At 42.4% G+C, this 20,423-nt stretch overlaps 1 protein-coding gene across 1 annotated transcript in view; it reads left to right on the top strand.

Moving 5' to 3' along the window:
* The window catches only part of VWDE (von Willebrand factor D and EGF domains), a 135,766-nt gene that overhangs the window by 71,615 nt on the left and 43,728 nt on the right, over positions 1-20,423 (top strand). Inside the window, 4 exon segments of the mRNA XM_030201168.1 lie at positions 5,457-5,561; positions 6,137-6,251; positions 8,514-8,764; positions 11,867-12,086. Of these exon segments, the coding sequence (XP_030057028.1) occupies positions 5,457-5,561; positions 6,137-6,251; positions 8,514-8,764; positions 11,867-12,086 (691 nt within the window).

The following is a 20,423-nucleotide window of genomic DNA, read 5'->3' as shown; positions in this document are numbered from 1 at the left end:
GTCAGTTAACTGCTTGTTTGGACCTGTATCTATATGGCCGCCCTTGCTCTCAGTAAAATACAGGTCAATGGCTCAGGCTAAAGAGCTAGGCCTCTACAAGCAAATGGCTCATAATAAGAGCTGGGCTTCTCTTAAAAATCCAAAGTCATCTCTGATACAAAATACATTTTTCTGCAGCACAAGCTGAACTGAGTTCTCAGGGAGCTGGCACGGGAGGGGGTCCTTTGCTCTTATAAACATGCCTGGGACTGGCATCTGTGAAAAATCATGAAAGATGTTTTGAGCTAATGAAAGTACATAAAGGGGTAGATGTACGTAGTTAGAGAGTACTCAGAGGGAGGGGGGAGCTGAGAATAGCTGAGAAGAGCAGAGTGACCGATGAAGTCATCTCGCCAGCTGTGCTTTGCACCCCTTTTGTGTATAGTTAGAACCTGGGACCCAATGAAGTCACCCTTATCGGTTCCTTATCAACTGATAAGGGATAGCAAGTTCTGCTGACAAAGCTGGATCCCATTGGAATCCATTGGGTTGAGACAGTATAAAGGGAGCACCCCGAGAGGTGTAAGATGCAGATGCAGAGGCAGATGCAGATGCTGATGGAGGAGAAAGACAGAGCACCACCGCGAGCTGGTGTGTTGGGTGATTCTGTTCCACTGTATGATTGACTGAATTGCTGGTATCTTCATTATTGGGTAATGTATCCAGGGCCGGTCTTAGGCAGAGGCGACTGAGGCGGCCGCATAGGGCCCCGCGCCTAAGGGGGCCCCACGCGGCACGCCTCAGCTCTGCCTCACCGCCGGACTGCCGCTGCTCGCCCGCCCTCCACCCATGTCAAACGTCGCGACTCTCCGCGTTCCCCTGCTCCCCCTCCCTCCAGGCACCTGAGCCCCCCTCCCGTCTGAGCCCCCCCTCCCCGACCCGTCAAACAACCCTCTTCTGCCACCCGACCCGGCCGGCACCTCACCTGACCCAACATTTAAAAAAAATCTTCAAGCGGCGATGCCTGCGTCTGACTAGAAGAAGAAAAAACGCTTCGCAGTTCGTCCATTGGCCGGCCTTCCCTCATGTCCCGCCCTCTGATGTAACTTCCGCAAGAGGGAAGGCCGGTCAATGGACGAACTGCGAAGCGTTTTTTCTTCTTCTAGTCAGACGCAGGCATCGCCGCTTGAAGATTTTTAAAAAAATGTTGGGTCAGGTGAGGTGCCGGCCGGGTCGGGTGGCAGAAGAGGGTCGTTTGGCGGGTCAGGGAGGGGGGGCTCAGATGGGAGGGGGCTCAGGTGCCTGGAGGGGGAGCAGGGAAACAAGGAGAGTCGCATGCTGGACATGGGTGGAGGGCATGGGGGACGGGAAGGGTTACTGGACATGGGTAGATGGCAGGGGAGGGGGGTTTTGGACATAGGTGGATGGCAGGGGGGACAGGAGGGTCGCAGGACCTGGTTGGATGGAGGGGAGGGGGGTTTCTGGACATAGGTGGATGGCAGGGGGGACAGGAGGGTCGCTGGACATGGTTGGATGGAGGGGAGGGGGTTTCTGGACATAGGTGGATGGCAGGGGCGGGCAGAGAGGACAGGAGGGTCACTGGACATGGGTGGATGGCAGGGGATGGGGGGTTTGGACATAGGTAGATGGCAGTTGGCAGGGGAGGGCAGGGGGACAGGAGGGTCGCTGGACATGGGTGGATGGCAGGGGAGGGGGGTTTCTGGACATAGGTGGATGGCAGAGGGGATGGGGGGGTTGCTGGACATAGATGGATGGCAGGGGGGACAGGAGGGTCGCTGGACATGGGTGGATGGAGGGGAGGAGGGTTTCTGGACATAGGTGGATGGCAGGGGCGGGCAGGGAGGACAGGAGGGTCACTGGACATGGGTGGAGGGCAGGGGAGGGGGGTTTATGGACATAGGTGGATGGCAGGGGCGGGCAGGGAGGACAGGAGGGTCGCTGGACATGGGTGGATGGCAGGGGAGGGGGGTTTCTGGACATAGGTGGATGGCAGAGGGAACAGGGGGTTGCTGGACATAGATGGATGGCAGGGGGACAGGAGGGTTGCTGGACATGGGTGGAAGCAGGAGAGTGAAGAAATGCTGGACATTAATGGAGGCGAGGGAAGAATGAGGAAGGCGATGAGGTGAGGGAAAAGGAAGAGAGGAGAAAAAGTGCACATGGATATAGAAAATAAGCAGAAGCTAGATCCACTGGACAGTCAAGTCTGCAGAGGACCCAGCTTTTACTTACGGATTTAGGGCAAGAAATGAAGAAGAAAGGCGGAAAGTAAAGAAATAAATGGAAAGGAAGCCCTGGAAACGGAGTTAAGAGGACAGATAGCAGCACAATCGGATACTGAGCCAGCATGATCAGAAAAACGAAGTTACCAGACAACAAAGGTAGAAAAAACTATTTTATTCAGGATTTATTAATTGGAATATGTCAGTTTTTGGAAATGGTGGGGGTTCCCTAGCGTTTACAAGCTGCCGTCATTTAAAGATAAGTCTATGCACTGAGATATGTTGGGCATATTTTATTATTAAAAACAGTTTTGCTGGATTACATAAATTATACGACTTGGAAATTAAACAGTGTGATATGAATGTTAAGAAGGGGATTCAATGAGGATTTGCACCACACCATTGCGCTTTTGACGCAAAGAACATAACTGTTCAGATGGATGTGAGAGGCAGTTAGATCTGATGAACCCCGAAAATAATTTGGAGTAAATCGTGGATGACTATAAAAATTTGTAAACCCTGCAGTGAATATATATGTTTGGGACACTAATAGGATATTGGATGGAAGTTTAGTCCCCACATTTGTTCTATCTGGTGGGCTGTAATTTGAATAGTTTTTGGAAATGTGCATCTGTGATATTTTTCAAGTAAGTTTCAATTTTTGTAGAATTGCTGCATGCTGAGTCTGACTTCTTGAGGTAACTTTCCAGTTCAGTATTTTGCCTTCATGTGTTTTTCAGGTGTGATCAAGGAAGGTACAGTATTCTGCTAGCGTATAGTTTGCAGCCCTTTTTGTTTGTTTTTTTTTCACTAGGTTGTGCACTGGTGTTTTAGAGCCCGGTGTAATTACAGTTGCCTTTCCACGCCACGCATAAGGTTGTAGCTCATCCTGTCCTTGGAATTAGTGCTGTTTATGGTTTGTTAAGGTTATGAGTGTGTTTTTGCACAAGTTTGTGTACAGTGTTTTGCAGTGGAGAGATAGTGTGTTGGCCTTACTAAGGTGGCACCAAACATCAGAAAGGGTGTAGAGCCTAAGTCATGACACACTACCTCTAAAAGGGTGATTTGTGGCTCTACATGAGAATTGTGGTATTATGATCCCTTGCTAGCTTTATATTGTTGACGGTCTGCATTTTCCGTATGGCTGGTATATTGGTGTATAAGGTATTAATTGTGTCTATTTTATTTTCACTTATTTTTTTTCTGTGTGTTGTCAGACAATTATGGATGACAGACAGAGTCGGAGTCTTCTTGAGTCAGAGAATTGTGGTATATATTTTAAAACAATTTTAATACCTTGGTGGTCTATATGTTTTTATATTGTACATTATATTTTACACATCACTTAATTTTATTGTATATCTTTTCATTTCATTTTTATTTTATTGCATATATGGGTGACAGAGTAATAGGGGAATTTGAAAGTACTGAATCTTTTCTTAATATTTTTCCTTTATTCTCCTTTGTTATGAGAATTGGAACTACTAATTGTAGTGGACTTGAACTGAATAATTTCTGGGGAGGGGAGGTTTCATGATAGCATTGTGTTTATTATTTCAATCAGTTTTTTTGTACAAGTTTAGCTTCATTTGTCGTTATTTGAAATTTAATTTAAAAATGTTCTAAAAATGGAATAATCGTATCAGTGGGATGGAGCTAGGGTGGGGGCGGAGCTAGGGTGGAGCGGGGCTACAGTGGGGCGGGGCTAGGATGGGGCCCCACCAAATTAGTCTGCATAGGGCCCCGCACTTGCTAAGACCGGCCCTTAATGTATCAATGCTAATTAATACTAATAAACTATATCTCTTTAGCTAATTAAAACTGGGTTCCTCTTTAATTACAGACTTAGCCATGGCTGGGTCTGTACCGAACTGCCATGAGCAGATTCAAGGTAGGGAAAGCTAGATATTTGGAGGGCATATGTAACTTTGCCCAGAGAGATGAGATGGGCCACTGCTTCCGCTGCCTGATTAATAAAGGCAGATTCTAAGAAAATAAACAGACCTGAGCTATCCAACAATTGTGCCTACCTATTTAGTGTTTAAAACCACTTCTAAGAATCTAAAAAATAAAATTTTCTATCATGGCTTCTTAATTGGCTCCCCTTGGATATCCAGTGTTGTAAAACGTGGAGGGGCATAATCGAACACGAATGCCCATCTCGTTGGGCTTCTATGTCCGAAAACGGGTATGTGAAGAGGAGGGACAGACCGTACTATCGAAAAAGATGGGCGTCCATCTTTCGTTTCGAAAATATGGTTTGGACGGACCAAATGCCATGGATTTGGTCCCTTCTGAGATGGGGAACGCCACTACACCCACCACAATGCATTGCTGATGTGACTCTGCAGAGCCCTTAACAGAAAAGGTGTCACATTCACCCGAGACCCACATCAGAACCAGGGAAAGGCTGTCAGAGGATATAACACATTCTGCTGTCATGGAGGTGGGTACGGCATTTGAGGCTGGCATACAGACTGGCAAAAAAAGTTTGTAAAGTGTTTTGTTTTGGTGGGAGGGGGTTAGTGACCACTGGGGGAGTCAGGGGAGGTGATCCCCGATTCTCTCCGGTGGTCATCTGGTCAGTTGGGGCACTTTTTCGGGACTTGGACCTGAAAAAAAAGGATCCAAATAAAGCGGACAAAATTCTCGTAAAAAAACGCCCTTCTTATTTCAATTATCAGCTAAGGATGCCCAACTCTCCTCGGCCGATAACCACGCCCCAGCCCCGCCTTCACATGCCTCCAACACGCCCCCGTCAACTTTGTCCGTTTCCATGACGGAGTGCAGTTGAATATGCCCAAAATCGGCTTTCGATTATACCGATTTGGGTGCCCACGGGAGAAAGACGCCGATCTCCCATTTGGGTCGAAATATGGGCGCCCATCACTTTCGATTATAAGACAGTGTTTACATGTGCAAATGACACTGCATGTACTTACACACACAAGTTGCAAAATCGCCACTAGCACTTGAAACTTCCAAGACTTACATGTTCAAAACCTTGAGTGATACTGGTCATGTTTTTTTCTCAACATATTCTTTGTAAAATAGCTGTTCTCACTGTATACTGTAAACTATATGAATATTTCTCACACCAATGTTCAGTGAGCTTGTTATGAAATACTCAGGCAATGTTACATATCTTTTTCCTACATAGGTGACTGAGGCGAAATCGAGCTTCTAGTGTCCCGAGTTATCCTTTTTTCATTAGCAATTATTTCTTATTTACAGATTTCGAACGATGGCTATGTTTATAGTAACTCTAAAACAATGACATTATTTGATGGAGCTTGTCAAACCTGTGACCCACAGTCTGATGGATTATGTATGCTAAAGGTATAAGTTTCAAACATACTTTTTAAGTGTGCTGCTTTGTTTTAACCAAAAATATGCTTTCATGTGATTAGCATGAATCCCATATGTAAAGAGACATTATACCCTATAAAGTAAAAAAGAAATAAGTCAGTTATCACTTCATTTTATGTGCCAGCTTTCTAAGTTTGGTTAAACATTTACATTTGTGCATGCTAAACCAGATTGCCCTATACAGGACTCAGACGGCAAGAAAAACGTTCAAATGCTGCTTTATGACACTTTTTGAACATTTTTCTGTTTCTAAAATGAGCTCCATGGTGTCACAAACTTTTTCTCACTGTTTTATGCTGAAAACTTTCAATGAACTCTTTAAATTATCATGATTAGCAAAAATGTTGTGATAAACCATCATGAATATCATCTTGGCTTTTGGTTGTGCTAAAATTCTCTTTTATCAGTTAGCTAGCATAACCTTCTGTGGAATGGAGTCACTGAGCCAATAAAGAGATTCTATCTACTTTTCTTGCTTATTGATAACTGTCTTAAGAGTAATAAATCCCAGTGTTTTGAGGATATCTTTTGTCATCCCTCTTAAGGAGAAAACGTGCAACATAGACGGACTCTGTTATGGTGAAGGAAATCGAAATCCTAGCAGCCCCTGCTTACTGTGCAAACCTGACATATCAAAGTTAACATGGTCAATAGCTGAAAGTAAGTCAATGTACTTTAATGAATGATCCAAAAGCTGATAAAATAATTGCAGTAATGTTGCAAAGACAAGACATATTTATTGTCCTTTTGTGCAGTGAATGATCCATTCAAATAAAGATGATCTCTATAATCATTTTAGCCTGTTAGACCTTGAGTCCTGATCAGTACAGTCCTGCAAATCACATTTTTGGTTGCATTAAGCTTTTCAACCCATGCCTGTATGCTGGAAATTAATTTTATTTATTCTTAACACTTTGGAAAACATAGACACACGTTCAAAGATTTTAAAATAATGCATATTCTAGATTTGCATGAGTTTCACTCTCTGTCCCTCCTGCATTCAGTAATGATTTGTTCTCCAACCAGACTTTAAGGTTTGGGATAAAAAAATAACACAGGGAATAGTGTAGCCAGATGGCTACTTTTAGCTGTTTGTTACTTTGGTTTTGGAGACACACGTATATAAAATCCAACCCCATGGTCAGAATAGAACTAAGAGAATGGAGAAGGTATTTCATAGTAGTCCCTTTAAGATCAGGCTGTTGGGAGAAGTTTCAGAATGTTGGCAGTGAGTCCCGTTTAAACAGCATGGAAGTCAAAAACAAATGAGGGCTTGCAGAGAGACTGCAAGATCAGATCATCTCCACATATCAAGACAGGCTGTAAAGTCTTGTTCATAAGCACAGGGGCTCTGAGGTTGGCATCTGGATGGACAAGCTAGATAGGTTAGATGTATGTATTAATAAAGAGGAATCAGGTGAGAGATGGGAGTGTTGTCATATCAAGCGTGGTGGTGGTAGTTGAGAACTGGTAGATACCATGAGAGGAAGTCCAAATCAGGAAAAAGTGCTCCAGGGAGATTCACAGCAGTGGAAATGTTTTTGGCTATGACGACAACAGCAGGAAATGGGTAAGAGTGAAATATTGGATATAAACAAGCCAAAGGTAAGTTATTTTTTACTGGATGAATGGTCCTTAGACTCGGAGATGATGAGAAAGGGTGCAGGAAAGTAGATACTCTCCCCACACATAGTGGCTTCAACAGTCAACTTATTTATAGTTCTATTTTATATAAATGCATATAGAAATTATAAATCATTGTAACTTTCTCCCTGACAGTGTTATAAATGCTCACTTTAAGTCTTCAAAGTGTTTCTTCTATCTAATTTGTTTTAAATTAACAGATTTTGATCAAGGTCTTGTGATTATGCAGCCCAGTAGACTTAGATTGGTTCCCTGGATGATTTTTTCTTCTAATAATAAATAGATTTAAATATACTGACAATACTGCACAAAAAGGAAGGATTCCAAAGATCATCTTCTATACAATTTTTAAATCTGGAGATCATAGGAGATTTAAAGAACTTATGGGGTTTAAACATACCTCAGATAACCGATATGGAACATATGGAACAGTATGAAAGCATAGTACAGTATCCAAACACCGCTCAATTTAATCATTGGTTCCCATATCTTTACCTAGCCTTCCATGCAGAAAATTTCTCAGCACAAAACAGTCATTAAAGTTCAAATATATGTTCAAAATTTAATATATACCGTCAGATTCTGTATAGGTCCCCTAAATTAGGTGCTAACAAGTAATGATTGGAGTTAACAAACAATTGGCAGTAATTAGGAGTTATGCATGGATATGCCCTATTCTATAATATGCATGCCCAAATTTCATAGCGTGCAACTCCAAAGCGGGTGTGGCCATGGGAGGGGCATGGGCGGGTCAGGGGTGTTCCCAGAAATTATGCACAATTTTATAGAATGCCTGGATTTGCATCCCTAACTGCCATCAGTTGGGCGCCAGCACCTACACCAGCCTTTAGTAACCATAAATGCTTATGCCCAAAGGTAGGCATGAAATGTGCTTAAAATTAGTAATCTATAAAGGACACGTAATGCAGAGTGCCTCTTAAAAAAATACTAGGTTACAGCGGATCATCCCAGTGCCTAATTTGGGCACTATTTATTGAATCTGGCCCACAGTGTCCAACTAAACAAATTCAGTCCACTAAAGCTGGCAGAGTTTGTAGCCTCCAGTTTCCCTGGAATTTAAATCAGCATCTGGATGAGCCAGTGTTCTTAATATCAGGGCATAAACATAAATATCTTACTTTAGCACTTACACTTATAAATTCCTGCAAAAGTTTACTATTAGCTGTAATACCAATATGTCAATGAGATGTCTTTCCATGTTTTCTGATGTTGTACTAAGCGTGTAACAAAGAAAATGTTGGACTATTTCTTTTGCAGAAAACCTGCCTCCTGTGTTTCAAGCCTTGCAAGACAATCTGCATACATTTTATGGGGAAAATTTTGTATATCAGTTCATGGCATCAGATCCAGAAGGCTCAGCCATCCTTTTTACACTACATTCAGGTCCATATGGCTCCAGTCTGTCTCCTGCTGGTCTTCTTATATGGAAAGTTTTGTCACTAAATCCACAGAACTTTACATTTTCTGTGGCTGATGACTGCAATGCTGTAACCAAAATAACAGTAAAGGTAATAAAAGCAAGAATCCTACAAGTTCAGCCTCCAACAAATAAAAAGGGCTCCCCCTTCTGTGCTGAATACCCAAAGAATTTTCTGTGAAAAGAGCAGAGCTAGGGAGACCCCCCTTAATGTGATTATTTGACTTCTTGACAATGCTGTTGTTGGGGAAACAAAATCTGGTTCCAATAGCTATGATTAATACAAAATATGGTGGCTTGGATATTAAATGGACTCACTATTAATGACCATATGATGCCTACACCAGTCACATAGCTATTGGTGGACCTGGGTAGGCACAGGCCCACCCAGTCTTGTGGCTAATGAGGACACCAAAACACCTCAGTGGTAGCCACTTTGCTCCCCTTCTTCCCTCTCTTCCAGCTTCAGATCTGGCATCTACCCCACCCTTGCCCATGACCCAGCAATTCTCCCTCTCTGAACCCCCACAATCTATCTCAGAACCATTTCTGGTGGCAGTAGCAATTCCTATACAATGTCCAGCCAGTGAGGAAATAGGAAGTGACATCAGTGAGGGCAGGGCGTGGCAGACTGAATCTGCAGGGTTGGTACGGGCAGCATGTAGAAATTGTTACTACTGCCAGCGATGAGTCTGAGGTAGACTGGAGAGGAGAGAGAGAGCTGCCAGACCATGGGCAGGGGAGGGACAGATGCTGTATCTTGGAGGGTGGTGGAGAGGGAGAGAGATGCAGGACAAAAGGAAGGAAAAGAGATGTAGACATGTTGGGATCAGGGGCAAACAGGGTGGAAGGAAAGATGGAGGGAGAGATGTTGGACCTGGAAGCAAATAGTATGGAGGGAAGAGACAGGGAGAGATGCTGGATTGTTGGATGCAGGGTGGAGAAGGGACCTCGGGAAGAGAAGAAAGAGATGGAGGGATGTTGGATGCAGCAGCAGAGGAGACAGAGGGAGGGATGAGAGGGAGAGATGTTAGACGCAGGTGCAAAGGGGAGGAAGGGAAAGATATTGAATGTGGTGTCAGAGGGGAAGAAAGGAGAGATGTCGGACCTGGGGTGGAGGGGATGAAGGGAGGGGAAAGAGGGGGCAGGGAAATGAGGGAACTTCCACAGTAGTCAAGACACAAAGTGGAAGAAAAAGGGGACCAAGCTTTCAAAAATTCCAAAAGACAAATATTCTTCAAAACATCAATATTTTATTCTCCAACAGCAAGTGCCAGTATGGACCAGACACAACATGGGCTGTGTTTTGGCAATCAGCTTTCCTGATTCTTAATAGTAATGGCTACACAGAGGATAAGTTAGCACAATCAATTGGGGTTAAATGCTGGCATGCTACGGGCGCTTCCAGTACTCATAATAATTTGAACATATTTGTTCCTTCTTATAAAGGCTTATGTTCTAAGAAATACTTTACAGCTTTATTTTCCTATCAGACTTCTCAAATTTGGAACTCTTTACCAACTTCTGTAAAATGTGAATCATGTTATTTAGTTTTCCGTAAATTAAAAAAAAAAAAAAATTATTTAGAAACTATGTGCTTTCTAGCTAGATATTACATTGATGTCATATATTAATCTGTTTTTTTATTTGTGAACTCCCAGTTTTGTACATTGGTTATATCTTGAATTGTGATCCACTCTGAACCTATTTAAAGGTAATGAGAACAGGGGCGTAGCCACACAACAAATTTTGGGTGGGCCTAGGCAAGAAGTGGGTGGGCACCAAATGTTCTCCCCCACCACCACCAAAAGACATCTCAGCTGGCAAGAAAATGCTTCTTTCCACCTTGGCAGTCTGCAGCAGGCATGCGCTGAAAACTGAACATGCGCAGGTGCCAGTATTGTGGAGAGTAGCATTTTCAATACCATCAGGGGGAAGTCCAGCTGGTAGAGCTTGGGATCTCCACCAGCTACCGCTAAACGTGTGCTGCTGTTGGGTGGGCCTGAGCCCTAAGTGGATGGGCCCTGGCCCACCCAGTCCCACCTGTGGCTACGCCACTGAATGAGAGGAATGTAACAGTAACATTAACATTAATATTCTTGATTGTAAGGTGCAGGTTGAAAAGGCTGTTGATCCATTTGATCATTATGGTGGAAAGACTCATTCTTTCTACCTTTTCTTGATCTTCTTAATGCTGTCCAACATGATGCTTGAGCATCTTTTAGCATTCCAATTCTAGGCTTGCTGTTTTTCAGCTTTAGCTTGAGTTGCATACAAGTAGTTGGCGATCTGTGCCTCAGTGGCTCCTCTGGGCCAACATGAGTGGCTTGAATTAGTCTGACACCTCAGCTGAGACCTGTCGGTAGTTCAACTACCACTGGCATAGCCCTTAGCATCACTGATATACACAAGCCCTCACTGCAAACCAAGTGAGAGATTTGATATTTAGGAGGTCATTTACTAACAGTGCATGCTAGCATAGTTAACATGTTATTATAGGGCCCATTTAATATAACATATCCTTTGGTGAATAATACATATTAACATCATTTGTATATTCGGTTAACTTAATCTGTATATTCAGCACCATTATCCATATAGGTAAAAGTCACTTTACTGGGAGTACGCTTTCAGTTTAGGCGTGTTCTTCAGCAAAGCATATGTTATCTGGATAGTGACTGAATATCCGGAAACGTTTTTGGCGTGCCTTCAACCTGCCCTAATCCCAGCCCTTCTTATAGATAATATCAAACTGTTCAGATTTCCAGTCTGATACTATTGTATACGTTTTGAAAATAAGGGTTCACCAGCTATCAGTGAATATATGATTTCTTTTGAATATTAGGCTGTTTTGTTGTTGTTGTTGTTTTTTAAGGTGCAAGATGGAATGGAGCACAGCATTTCTTCATTGCCCCAAAATACAGCATGCTTTCTAGCTATGCAAAATGTGCTTGCAAGACATACAGTACCAAACTGCAAGGCATGAATTTTGTGCAGGCCCAGTTGCTAACACTGAGGTGCCAAACTGAACCATTTTTTCTAACATACAGTTTATTACTTTTGTGTGGACAGCACTATATTGCAATCCAAGTAAATAAAGAGAGAATATCATTTCTGAAGTTCAAGTAATTAGGACTGCTAAAGTTGGTGAAAATAAGAATTAAAAAAACTTTGTTTCTATTTGTGTTTGCAGGTTAGCATAAAAGCCTGCAGTTGCTTAAATGGTGGGTCATGCATGACAAATATTAATGTCCCACCTGGAAGAGGGGAGTACCTATGTGTATGTCCTTCTGGGTTTGAAGGTGATCACTGCCATAAGAATATAGATGACTGTAAGTCTAACCCATGTGGCCTTGGGAGATGTCTGGACGCAGTAAATAGCTACCATTGTGAATGCACCTCTGGGCTGAAAGGTATCTTTGAATTTGTCTATACTTAAGATTTTAACATTCCTGTAATTGCTGTGTGGATCAGAAGATGCTACTTCATAGTCAGGGTCTTTTCATATTGAATGCTACTAGGCATTTAGAAAGTTATTGAACAAATTCAGAAGAGTGGGGAAAATTACATATAGCAAAGCCAAGTATTTTCATACAACATGAAACAAAAATGTCATGGACCATTTATACAACCCAAGATGTTTATAGAATACAAGTTGAAGAGCTTATCGTATCTCAACTAACAAAATAACTAGGATGTAGGTTCCTTGATTTACCAAACTAAAAGTAATGCAGAGACTTCTGCTGGAATATTGCTGTTCCAATTTTATTATTTAAATGCTTGTACAATAATGATCCCAAATGTGTCTGTATAAATCCAATATTATCCAGTAACCGAAACAATAATTTATCAAATTATGTGCGCCAATTTGGAACTACCGCCTGGCTACTGTGTGGCCCAGGCGGTAATTTCATTTTTTACACGTCTCCACTACGCGCGCTGGAAAATATATTTTATTTTCCAGCACGTGGCGCTAACCGGGCAGTAATTGGCATTATAAGCACACAGATGATTACCGCCCGGTTAACATGTGAGACCTTACTGCTAAGTGAATGAGTGGAGGTAAGGTCTGAGGCCTAAAATGGACACATGCCAATTTTCATTTTGCTGCATGTCCATTTTTGGCAAAAAAAAAGGCCTTTTTTACAGGAGCGCTGAAAAATGGATCTGCGCGTGTCCAAAACATGCGCCTACACTAGCGCAAGCCATTTTTCAGCGCACCTTAGTAAAAGGACTCCTGACTAAGCAAACAACTTACAAAAAAGTAGCCAACTGATATTTAAGTGGGTAGGAGAGGATCTTGGGCCAGCTGCCAATATTCAGCGGCACTTAACCAGGCAGTGCCACTGAATATGTGCAGTAGACGATCATTTACAATGTGGGCTGGAGAGGGACATTCTTAGAGCGGAGTCTGGGAGGAGCTAACTCCTATGCATATGCAAGGCTGACCGCTATCAGAAGTACCACAAGACTAACGCTAGAAGCCACAGCAACCATTTTAACACATGGAGCTGCTAGAGGCAGCAGCAAGTGGCTGGGAAACCCCACTGGACCACCTGATATCAGGGGAAGGGTTTGGGAGGGGGTTGGAATCAGCAGGGAATGTGGGGGAACGTAACATATTCCAAAAATTTAACAGAACGGAATAACTTCATTTCAGGAAAAAAAACAAAACAGAAAAAGACAGTGAAATCTAGCAGTTAGAGAACAGTGCTAGTTAGTTTAAAAGGTGGAATTCCCTACTTTTCCAACCCTCTAAACTGACTCGACCCCCCCCCCCCCCAGCAACCCGCCTCCATTGCAAGTGTGGAATAAACAAACAAGCTTCCCCATAACCAACTGCTCCCACAGCCCAAAAACAACCCCCACAACTGTCACACCAACCACCAAACTACCCCATCCCCAAAACTATCTCTGCAACTATCCCTCCAACCTAACAACTGTCTCATCTCATAAAAAACCTACCCCCTGCAAATACCTTACTACCTCACAAACTTCCCTATATCCAAAACTATACCTTGTAACTGTTTCACACCAAAAACTTATTGCCTGTAACTGCCCCCATCATCCCACAAACTACCCCAGTCCTAAAAGCCTGCAACTGATACAACATACCACAAACCGCCCCAACCCCCAAAACTACCACCTCCAACTGCCCCACTACACCACAGATTGCTGTACCTCAAAATTATTTCCCCAAAACTACCTGTACATGGCATGAGCAGGGCCAGATTAAATTATTGGCAAACCTTACACATATTTTGTGTTCACATGCTCAGGAGATGTGCTCAAGACTCAGGAAGTTAGGATTGCCAATTTTCTGCCTTTTTTCAGAAGTCAGCAGAATTTTACATTAATGTCTAGAAGGAAGAAGGATGGATAATATGTCTGGATATTTTTCAGAGTTTAAAACCTCTATCTGAAGATTTTTATTCCCCCCAACACCACCACAACCTTGCGAGGGAGCCTGTCTTGCCTGCTTCCACTGTAAATAAGAGCAGAGACTATATAGGATCCAATCATTGGGAAGACTGGATGGCAACTTTATTCAAAGGAAGGGAGGAGGCCTTCTGAAAGAGGTTTCTGGGCTATAAAAATTAAGTTCCTGCATGTGGTGTGGAGCAGAAAAGAAATGAACCCACTCCAAAAAATGTTAAAATACCTTACTGTGGGAGAAGTGGTTCTAACAGCTGCAGTATAAATGTATTGATTAATTGTAGCATAGTGATGGAAGAACTGCACCTTCCCAAAAATACTAGGACTAGGGGGCATGCGATGAAGTTACAAAGTAGTAAATTTAATACAAATTGGAGAAAATGTTTCTTCACTCAACGTGTAATTAAACTCTGGAATTTGTTGCCAAAGAATGTGGTAAAGGCGGTTAGCTTAGCGGGGTGTAAAAAAGGTCTGGACTATTTCCTAAAGGAATAGTCCATAGACCATTATTAAATCGACTTGGGAAAAATCCACTGCTTATTTCTGGGATAAGACGCATAAAATGTATTGAATTTTTTCGGGATCATGCCAGGTATTTGTGACCTGGATTGGCCACTGTTGGAAACAGGATGCTGGGCTTGATGGACCTTTGGTCTGTCCCAGTGTGGCAATGCTTATGTATTTATGTACATACTGTCTTCCCTCTCCTCTTCTGAGCACAGACACACAGAAAGCACAAACATATTCTGTAGGGAAGCATGCACACATACTAACAAACAAACACACATACACAGGTACACTCAGGCATGTACCCCCCTACACATGCTCTGTATATTTTTCCCACTTCTTAGACTAACAATGATTTTTTTTTTTCAACCAGCTTTCCAAAATTAATACTCTTTTCTTCAGGTCTATTCAGACCTCAGCAAGGGACGGTATTCCTGAAAACTAATCAAGAAATGGATTAAGCTAGTTGAGACATTAGGAATCCATGGCTCCTAAGTATCTGAAGACCTGAATATGGTCCTCCTATGGGGATGCTGGCCACATATTTTGCATCTTTAGCATGCAACACTGGTAGTACTGTAGAGAATTAGGCTTAAGATAGTCTTCCTGAACCTTCAAGCTGTGTACGCGAATAGAGAACAAGGTGTCATTGGCCAGTACAAGTCGAAGTGAAATGGGAAATAAGACATTAGAGATATGCATTCATTAAGTTCAATAGTGTGTCTTAAACTTTAATGCTAGCAAAATCAATTTAATGTGCCTTAATCTGCAACTTAACACATGAAAAGTCAATTACCTCATGTTAAAAAGCTTTAAAATGTGTTTTAAAAGTATATTAATATAAAAGTTAAAGCAAACCAAAAATTGAGACAAAATACAAAAGTTACCCAAAAATGAACTGATTTTTTTTTCCCATTTGGACATCGCTAGAAGGTATCATCGGCCTATGTGGGCCATAGAAGGAGAAAACTATATTCAGCCAACTTGAGGAAATTGTCTTTTGACTTGGAGACAGGGTAAGAGAGTGTTCTAGGGGATAGAGAGATTTGTGAGGGGGGGGGGGGGTAAGAGAAGATGAGAGTGAATACTGAGGACTGAGCATTGTGAGATACTGCTTGGAATGGATAGACAAAAAGTAACGGCTGGGAATGAAGGGAAAGAGTACTGAGCATGAAGGGATTTGAAGAATGGGAGAGAAAGTGTTGGAGACAAACGGTAGATTGAAATAAAAGAGAGACATCTGGAGATGATAAGGGAATTAAGCACTGCATTTTTTTCTAGCGAAAAAAGTGTCGGTACTCAAATGCTAGGCCACCCTTCAGGGGTGGGGTGATCACTGAGGGACCCAACCCACAATATCCAGACCCCCTGCGACCAGTCACAGAATCAATGACAAGGCAGAATTGGTGGGTAGGGCCTGAGCTCTTTCATTAAAACTTGGGGACCATGGGTCAATTTTATCACACAATGGAAAAAGGTGCCAGTACTCAGTACCCCCAAGTACCCCCTCAAAAACAGCCCTGGAATTGAGAGAAGATAACTGCTGGGATGAAGGGTTTTGAGAGAAAGAAAGTGAAACAGAAAATGATGGCAAATAAAGACCACACAGCCTATCCAGTCTACCTATTCATACCAATTTAATAAGCTCAACTATACATTCTTATTCCTTTGAGATCCTCTTTGCTTATCCCATGCTTTAATTCAGATTTAGAAAGAAGATGGCGTGACTGCTAAAAATTGAGAAAGACAAAGTGACCGCTGAGAATTGGGGATTTAGAGTGAAATTGTGAAAAAGAGACAGAGGATGTCTCTGAGGACTCCTTTTACTAAACGGCGGTAAGCCAAATGTAGGCTTACTGCTTCCTATAACATAAGTACTGCTAGGCTACCGCAGCAGCCCGGCGGTACTTCCCACCCCTACCACACTGTCATTTCCAGCACTATGTATTTATCTTTGTAGCATCAGACTGAACCTCACGGTAATCGGGCAGTGCCGTGTGCTGCCCAGTTACCGCCGGGTTAGCGTGGAAGCCCTTAAGAGCTCCCTCCCCCCAGAAATGGCCATGCGGCAAGTGCTTTACTTGCCGCCCGGTGAGACTTTCCCTTTTACCAGCTGCAGTAAAAGGGGGCCTCAGCGCATGTGTAAACCACGCACTGATGTCAGCGCTGGCCCTCTTTTGCCACAGCTTGGTACAAGCGGCCCTGCATGACTACTGAGGATGTCAGAGATTGAGATGGAGAGTTTGTGTATGATTGTCAAGGATGAGGAAGGTAATTCATCAGAGAATGACTGTGGGAATGGGAGTTTATATTTGAGAGACAGAATAACTCCTGCAGCTTAGGGGTTTTAGAGAGAGAGAGAGAGAGAGAGAGAGAGAGAGATTATGTATGTTATTGCAGGATATAGGGGTCTGCAGGATATAGGGGTCTATAGGGGTCTGAAAGAGAAATTTCTGAAGACAAGAGAATTGAGAGGCTGTTCAAAACAGATTGAGAAAGAGTGACTGCTGGGAAATAGGAGATTGATAACCCATCAACACTTTTCCCTCACTTAGACCGTCTTCTTTCTGTAACTGATTGAATAGATTGAATGCTAGCCTTGTTATTACTATATCTTTGTACACTGTTTATAATTTAAGAGCAGGCGCTGTATTTATAAGTTTTAGGATATTAATTTCTCCACCAATCACCAAAGGTGATAATTGCAATATTGCAATAAATTAAATAAATTAAGTATATATCTCTGTTGAAATGCAGTATTCTGTACTGCAAGATTTGAAAGCATGTACTCAGAGCATGGCACTAAGTTTAAAGGTGTCCATGCACTATCAGTATAACTTTAAAAGATACCATATACTCAGAACACAAAGAGACCATATTTTTAGCTTCGAAAAGGTTGATTTAATATAGAAATCATGTAAATAATATTGCAAACCAAACGAGAGGTAGGTCTTACAGATCTTTACAGATAATCTGTGCTTAAGTAAAGTAAAGTAGCAGGTCTAGATCAAAAGTTATGTTACTTACAAGTCCTTGTTACATAGTATGAACAGCATGAGGTAAGCACATGTTTGCAGAAGAGGTCCTCATAGCAGGCAGGTGGGCTACAGGTCCCAGGAAGAGAGAATCTGTAGAGAAGAATCTGTGTTGCAGTTGAAGGGAAGCATCTGCTTGTCTGGAACAGCTTCTATCTTTTATACTCTTGCAAGCTGCAGGAAGACATGCCATGTGAATCTCTGTCTTGGTTTCCTGGTTTGCACACGACCCGGAGTAGTTGCAAAGCATTGTGGTATTTTGGTCTCATGTCTTATGACATCACAAGACTTGCTGTCTGGACTTTGCTGACAAATGGTTTATTGTAGTGCAGGGTTTTCCCTGCTTGAATTTCTGTGATAAGATTTGTCTGGGGCGGCCAGCAGGTGTCCTTTGTTTTTAGTAGCTGTATTTCACACCTTTCCCACCTGCCTGTCTCCTTGCCTCTACTGGTTATCTTTGATGTTTGTTGTGTTGATCAGAGGAAGAGAGTCAATTTAACCTTGAGGCAGTCTGTTACTTGAGAAGTCTTTTGTTAAAAGGGGGAGGTGAGGTCAGCAGTACCTTTGTCTTTTAAATGTTCCCCAAAGGGAGGGGGAAGAGGGCTTTGGAATGAAAGCCAGTTGCATCTTAAAGCTGTATTTTTGTATTGCTATATATGATCCAGCAAAATATCATACTACATATTTCAATAATAAACTGGTACCATTACAGTACTACCAAATGTATTTATGCTCCCTGAAATGGCGATGCCATTATAGGTTTTTGTAAGCCACATTGAGCCTGCAAATAGGTGGGAAAATGTGGGATACAAGTGCAATAAATCAGTAAAATAAGAAATATAGAGAGACTGCAGTGTATGAGGTATCGTTAAAGAGAGTAATAGCTGGGCAGAAGGAGGCAATTTACACAATTGTCTTGATTTATCACTATCATGTTTCTAACAATATGTTGTCTACAGAAAAAAATGTGGAGTGAAATAATGCATCTGTTTTGAAATTCCACACTCTGAATTAGTCCAATAAAATTTCACCTTTTAGTATTGTTTGTTAACTTTTATTTCTGTGCAAGTAAATGTTAGAAATTAAAGTGGTTCCAGACTGCAGTAGAACTGATTACAGTGCACTCCATTTAAGTGCACGTCGGACAAGCGCATGCTCTATTTAACTGCATGCCATACTTCCGTCCCATTTTTGGCGCCATCAATTTATATGGGGACAAACTTCAGTTTAGTGCACCACTGATAAGTGCAAGATTTGCTTATATGCATGGTTTAAAACCACTCCTCTGCAGGAAAGACTCCGCATAAGCGCACACACGGAATATGGAAGCCGATTGGTGCGTGACAAAGGGGCGGTAAATTTGAAATCTGGTTGCTTAACTGCCACAGGCAGAAGAAGCGAAAGTATGTTGAGTGTACACTGGGGTTGTCGTCATCGCACAACTGTAAGACTTTAACACTGGCCGAACGAATAGAAGTTCTTAAAAAATTAGAAAACAAACAAAGTCAAGCATCTATTGCTAAAGAATATGGTGTCAAACTCAGTCAAATTTCACATATCTTGAAGCAGACCAGCTTCTGGAAGACTGGCAAAACAATACAAATCCACACCGGAAACGTAAATGGGCAGGAAAAGCTGAGGATGTAAAAGATGCTCTTCGGTGGTTTTCTCAAGTCAGCAGCATACAGTTTCCTGTCAGTGGTCCACTGCTTATAGAGAAAGCTAATCAGCTAGCTGAAAGTCTTGGACTGACTGAATTCAAAGCCACTGTTGGATGGTTGGAAAGATGGAAGGAGAGGAACAACATAAAATTAAAGAAACAGCATGGTGAAAAACAAGACGCTGATGACTTTGGTGCTGAAAATTGGGTTCTTTCAGTTCTTCCTACCATCTTGAATGAGTTTGCACCTCGTGACATTTTCAGTGCTGATGAAAACGGTCTCTACTGGTGAGCGATTCCTGATGGAACACTTGCATTCAAACAAGCCGAAACTACAGGAAGTAAAACGTCGAAAGACCGACTGACGATCCTCCTTTGCTGCAATATGGATGGGAGTGAGAAGTTGGAACCACTTGTCATTGGAAAAAGCAAACAGCCCCATTGCTTCAAGAATGTTAAGCGACTTCCTGTGTCATACAAGGCTAATGCAAATTCATGGATGACTGGGGAAATTTGGAAGCAGTGGCTAAAGAAGTTAGACACTAGAATGCGGGCACAAAAGCGTCAGGTTTTGATGCTTTGTGATAATTGTGCTGCACACCGTGATGATGTCAAGCTGTCTAACATCAAGGTGGTCTTCCTGCCACCAAACACAACCTATGGATCAGGACATAATAACCAATTTCAAACAACATTATCAGGCTCTTGTGCTATGTCGTCTGATGAGCGTTATGGATGGCCAGACTGGCAAGGATAAATGTGCTCTTGAACTGGCTCGTAATCTATCACTGTAGGATTCCCTACATATGCAGAAAGAAGCCTGGAATCATGTTACACAGGCAACTATTGTGAACTGCTACAAGTGTGCAAGCTTTGTTAGGGATGCGGAGAGGGACGAAACAGATGCAGCTGTTGCAAACACATCAGATGAACAGGCTATTGACATCCCAGCCGGTGTTACTGAAGAGGAGTTTCATCACTACGTAGCTACTACTAATACTACTTATCACTTCTATAGCGCTACAAGGCATACGCAGCGCTGTACACACGAAAAGACAGTCCCTGCTCAAAGAGCTCACAATCTAAAAAGACAGGTAAACAGATAGAACAAC

The sequence above is a fragment of the Microcaecilia unicolor genome, chromosome 1, assembly GCF_901765095.1.
Source record: "Microcaecilia unicolor chromosome 1, aMicUni1.1, whole genome shotgun sequence".
Classification (NCBI taxonomy): Eukaryota; Metazoa; Chordata; class Amphibia; order Gymnophiona; family Siphonopidae; genus Microcaecilia; species Microcaecilia unicolor.
Note: the sequence above shows the minus strand (reverse complement) of the source record. Positions and strands in the feature narration are given on the sequence as shown.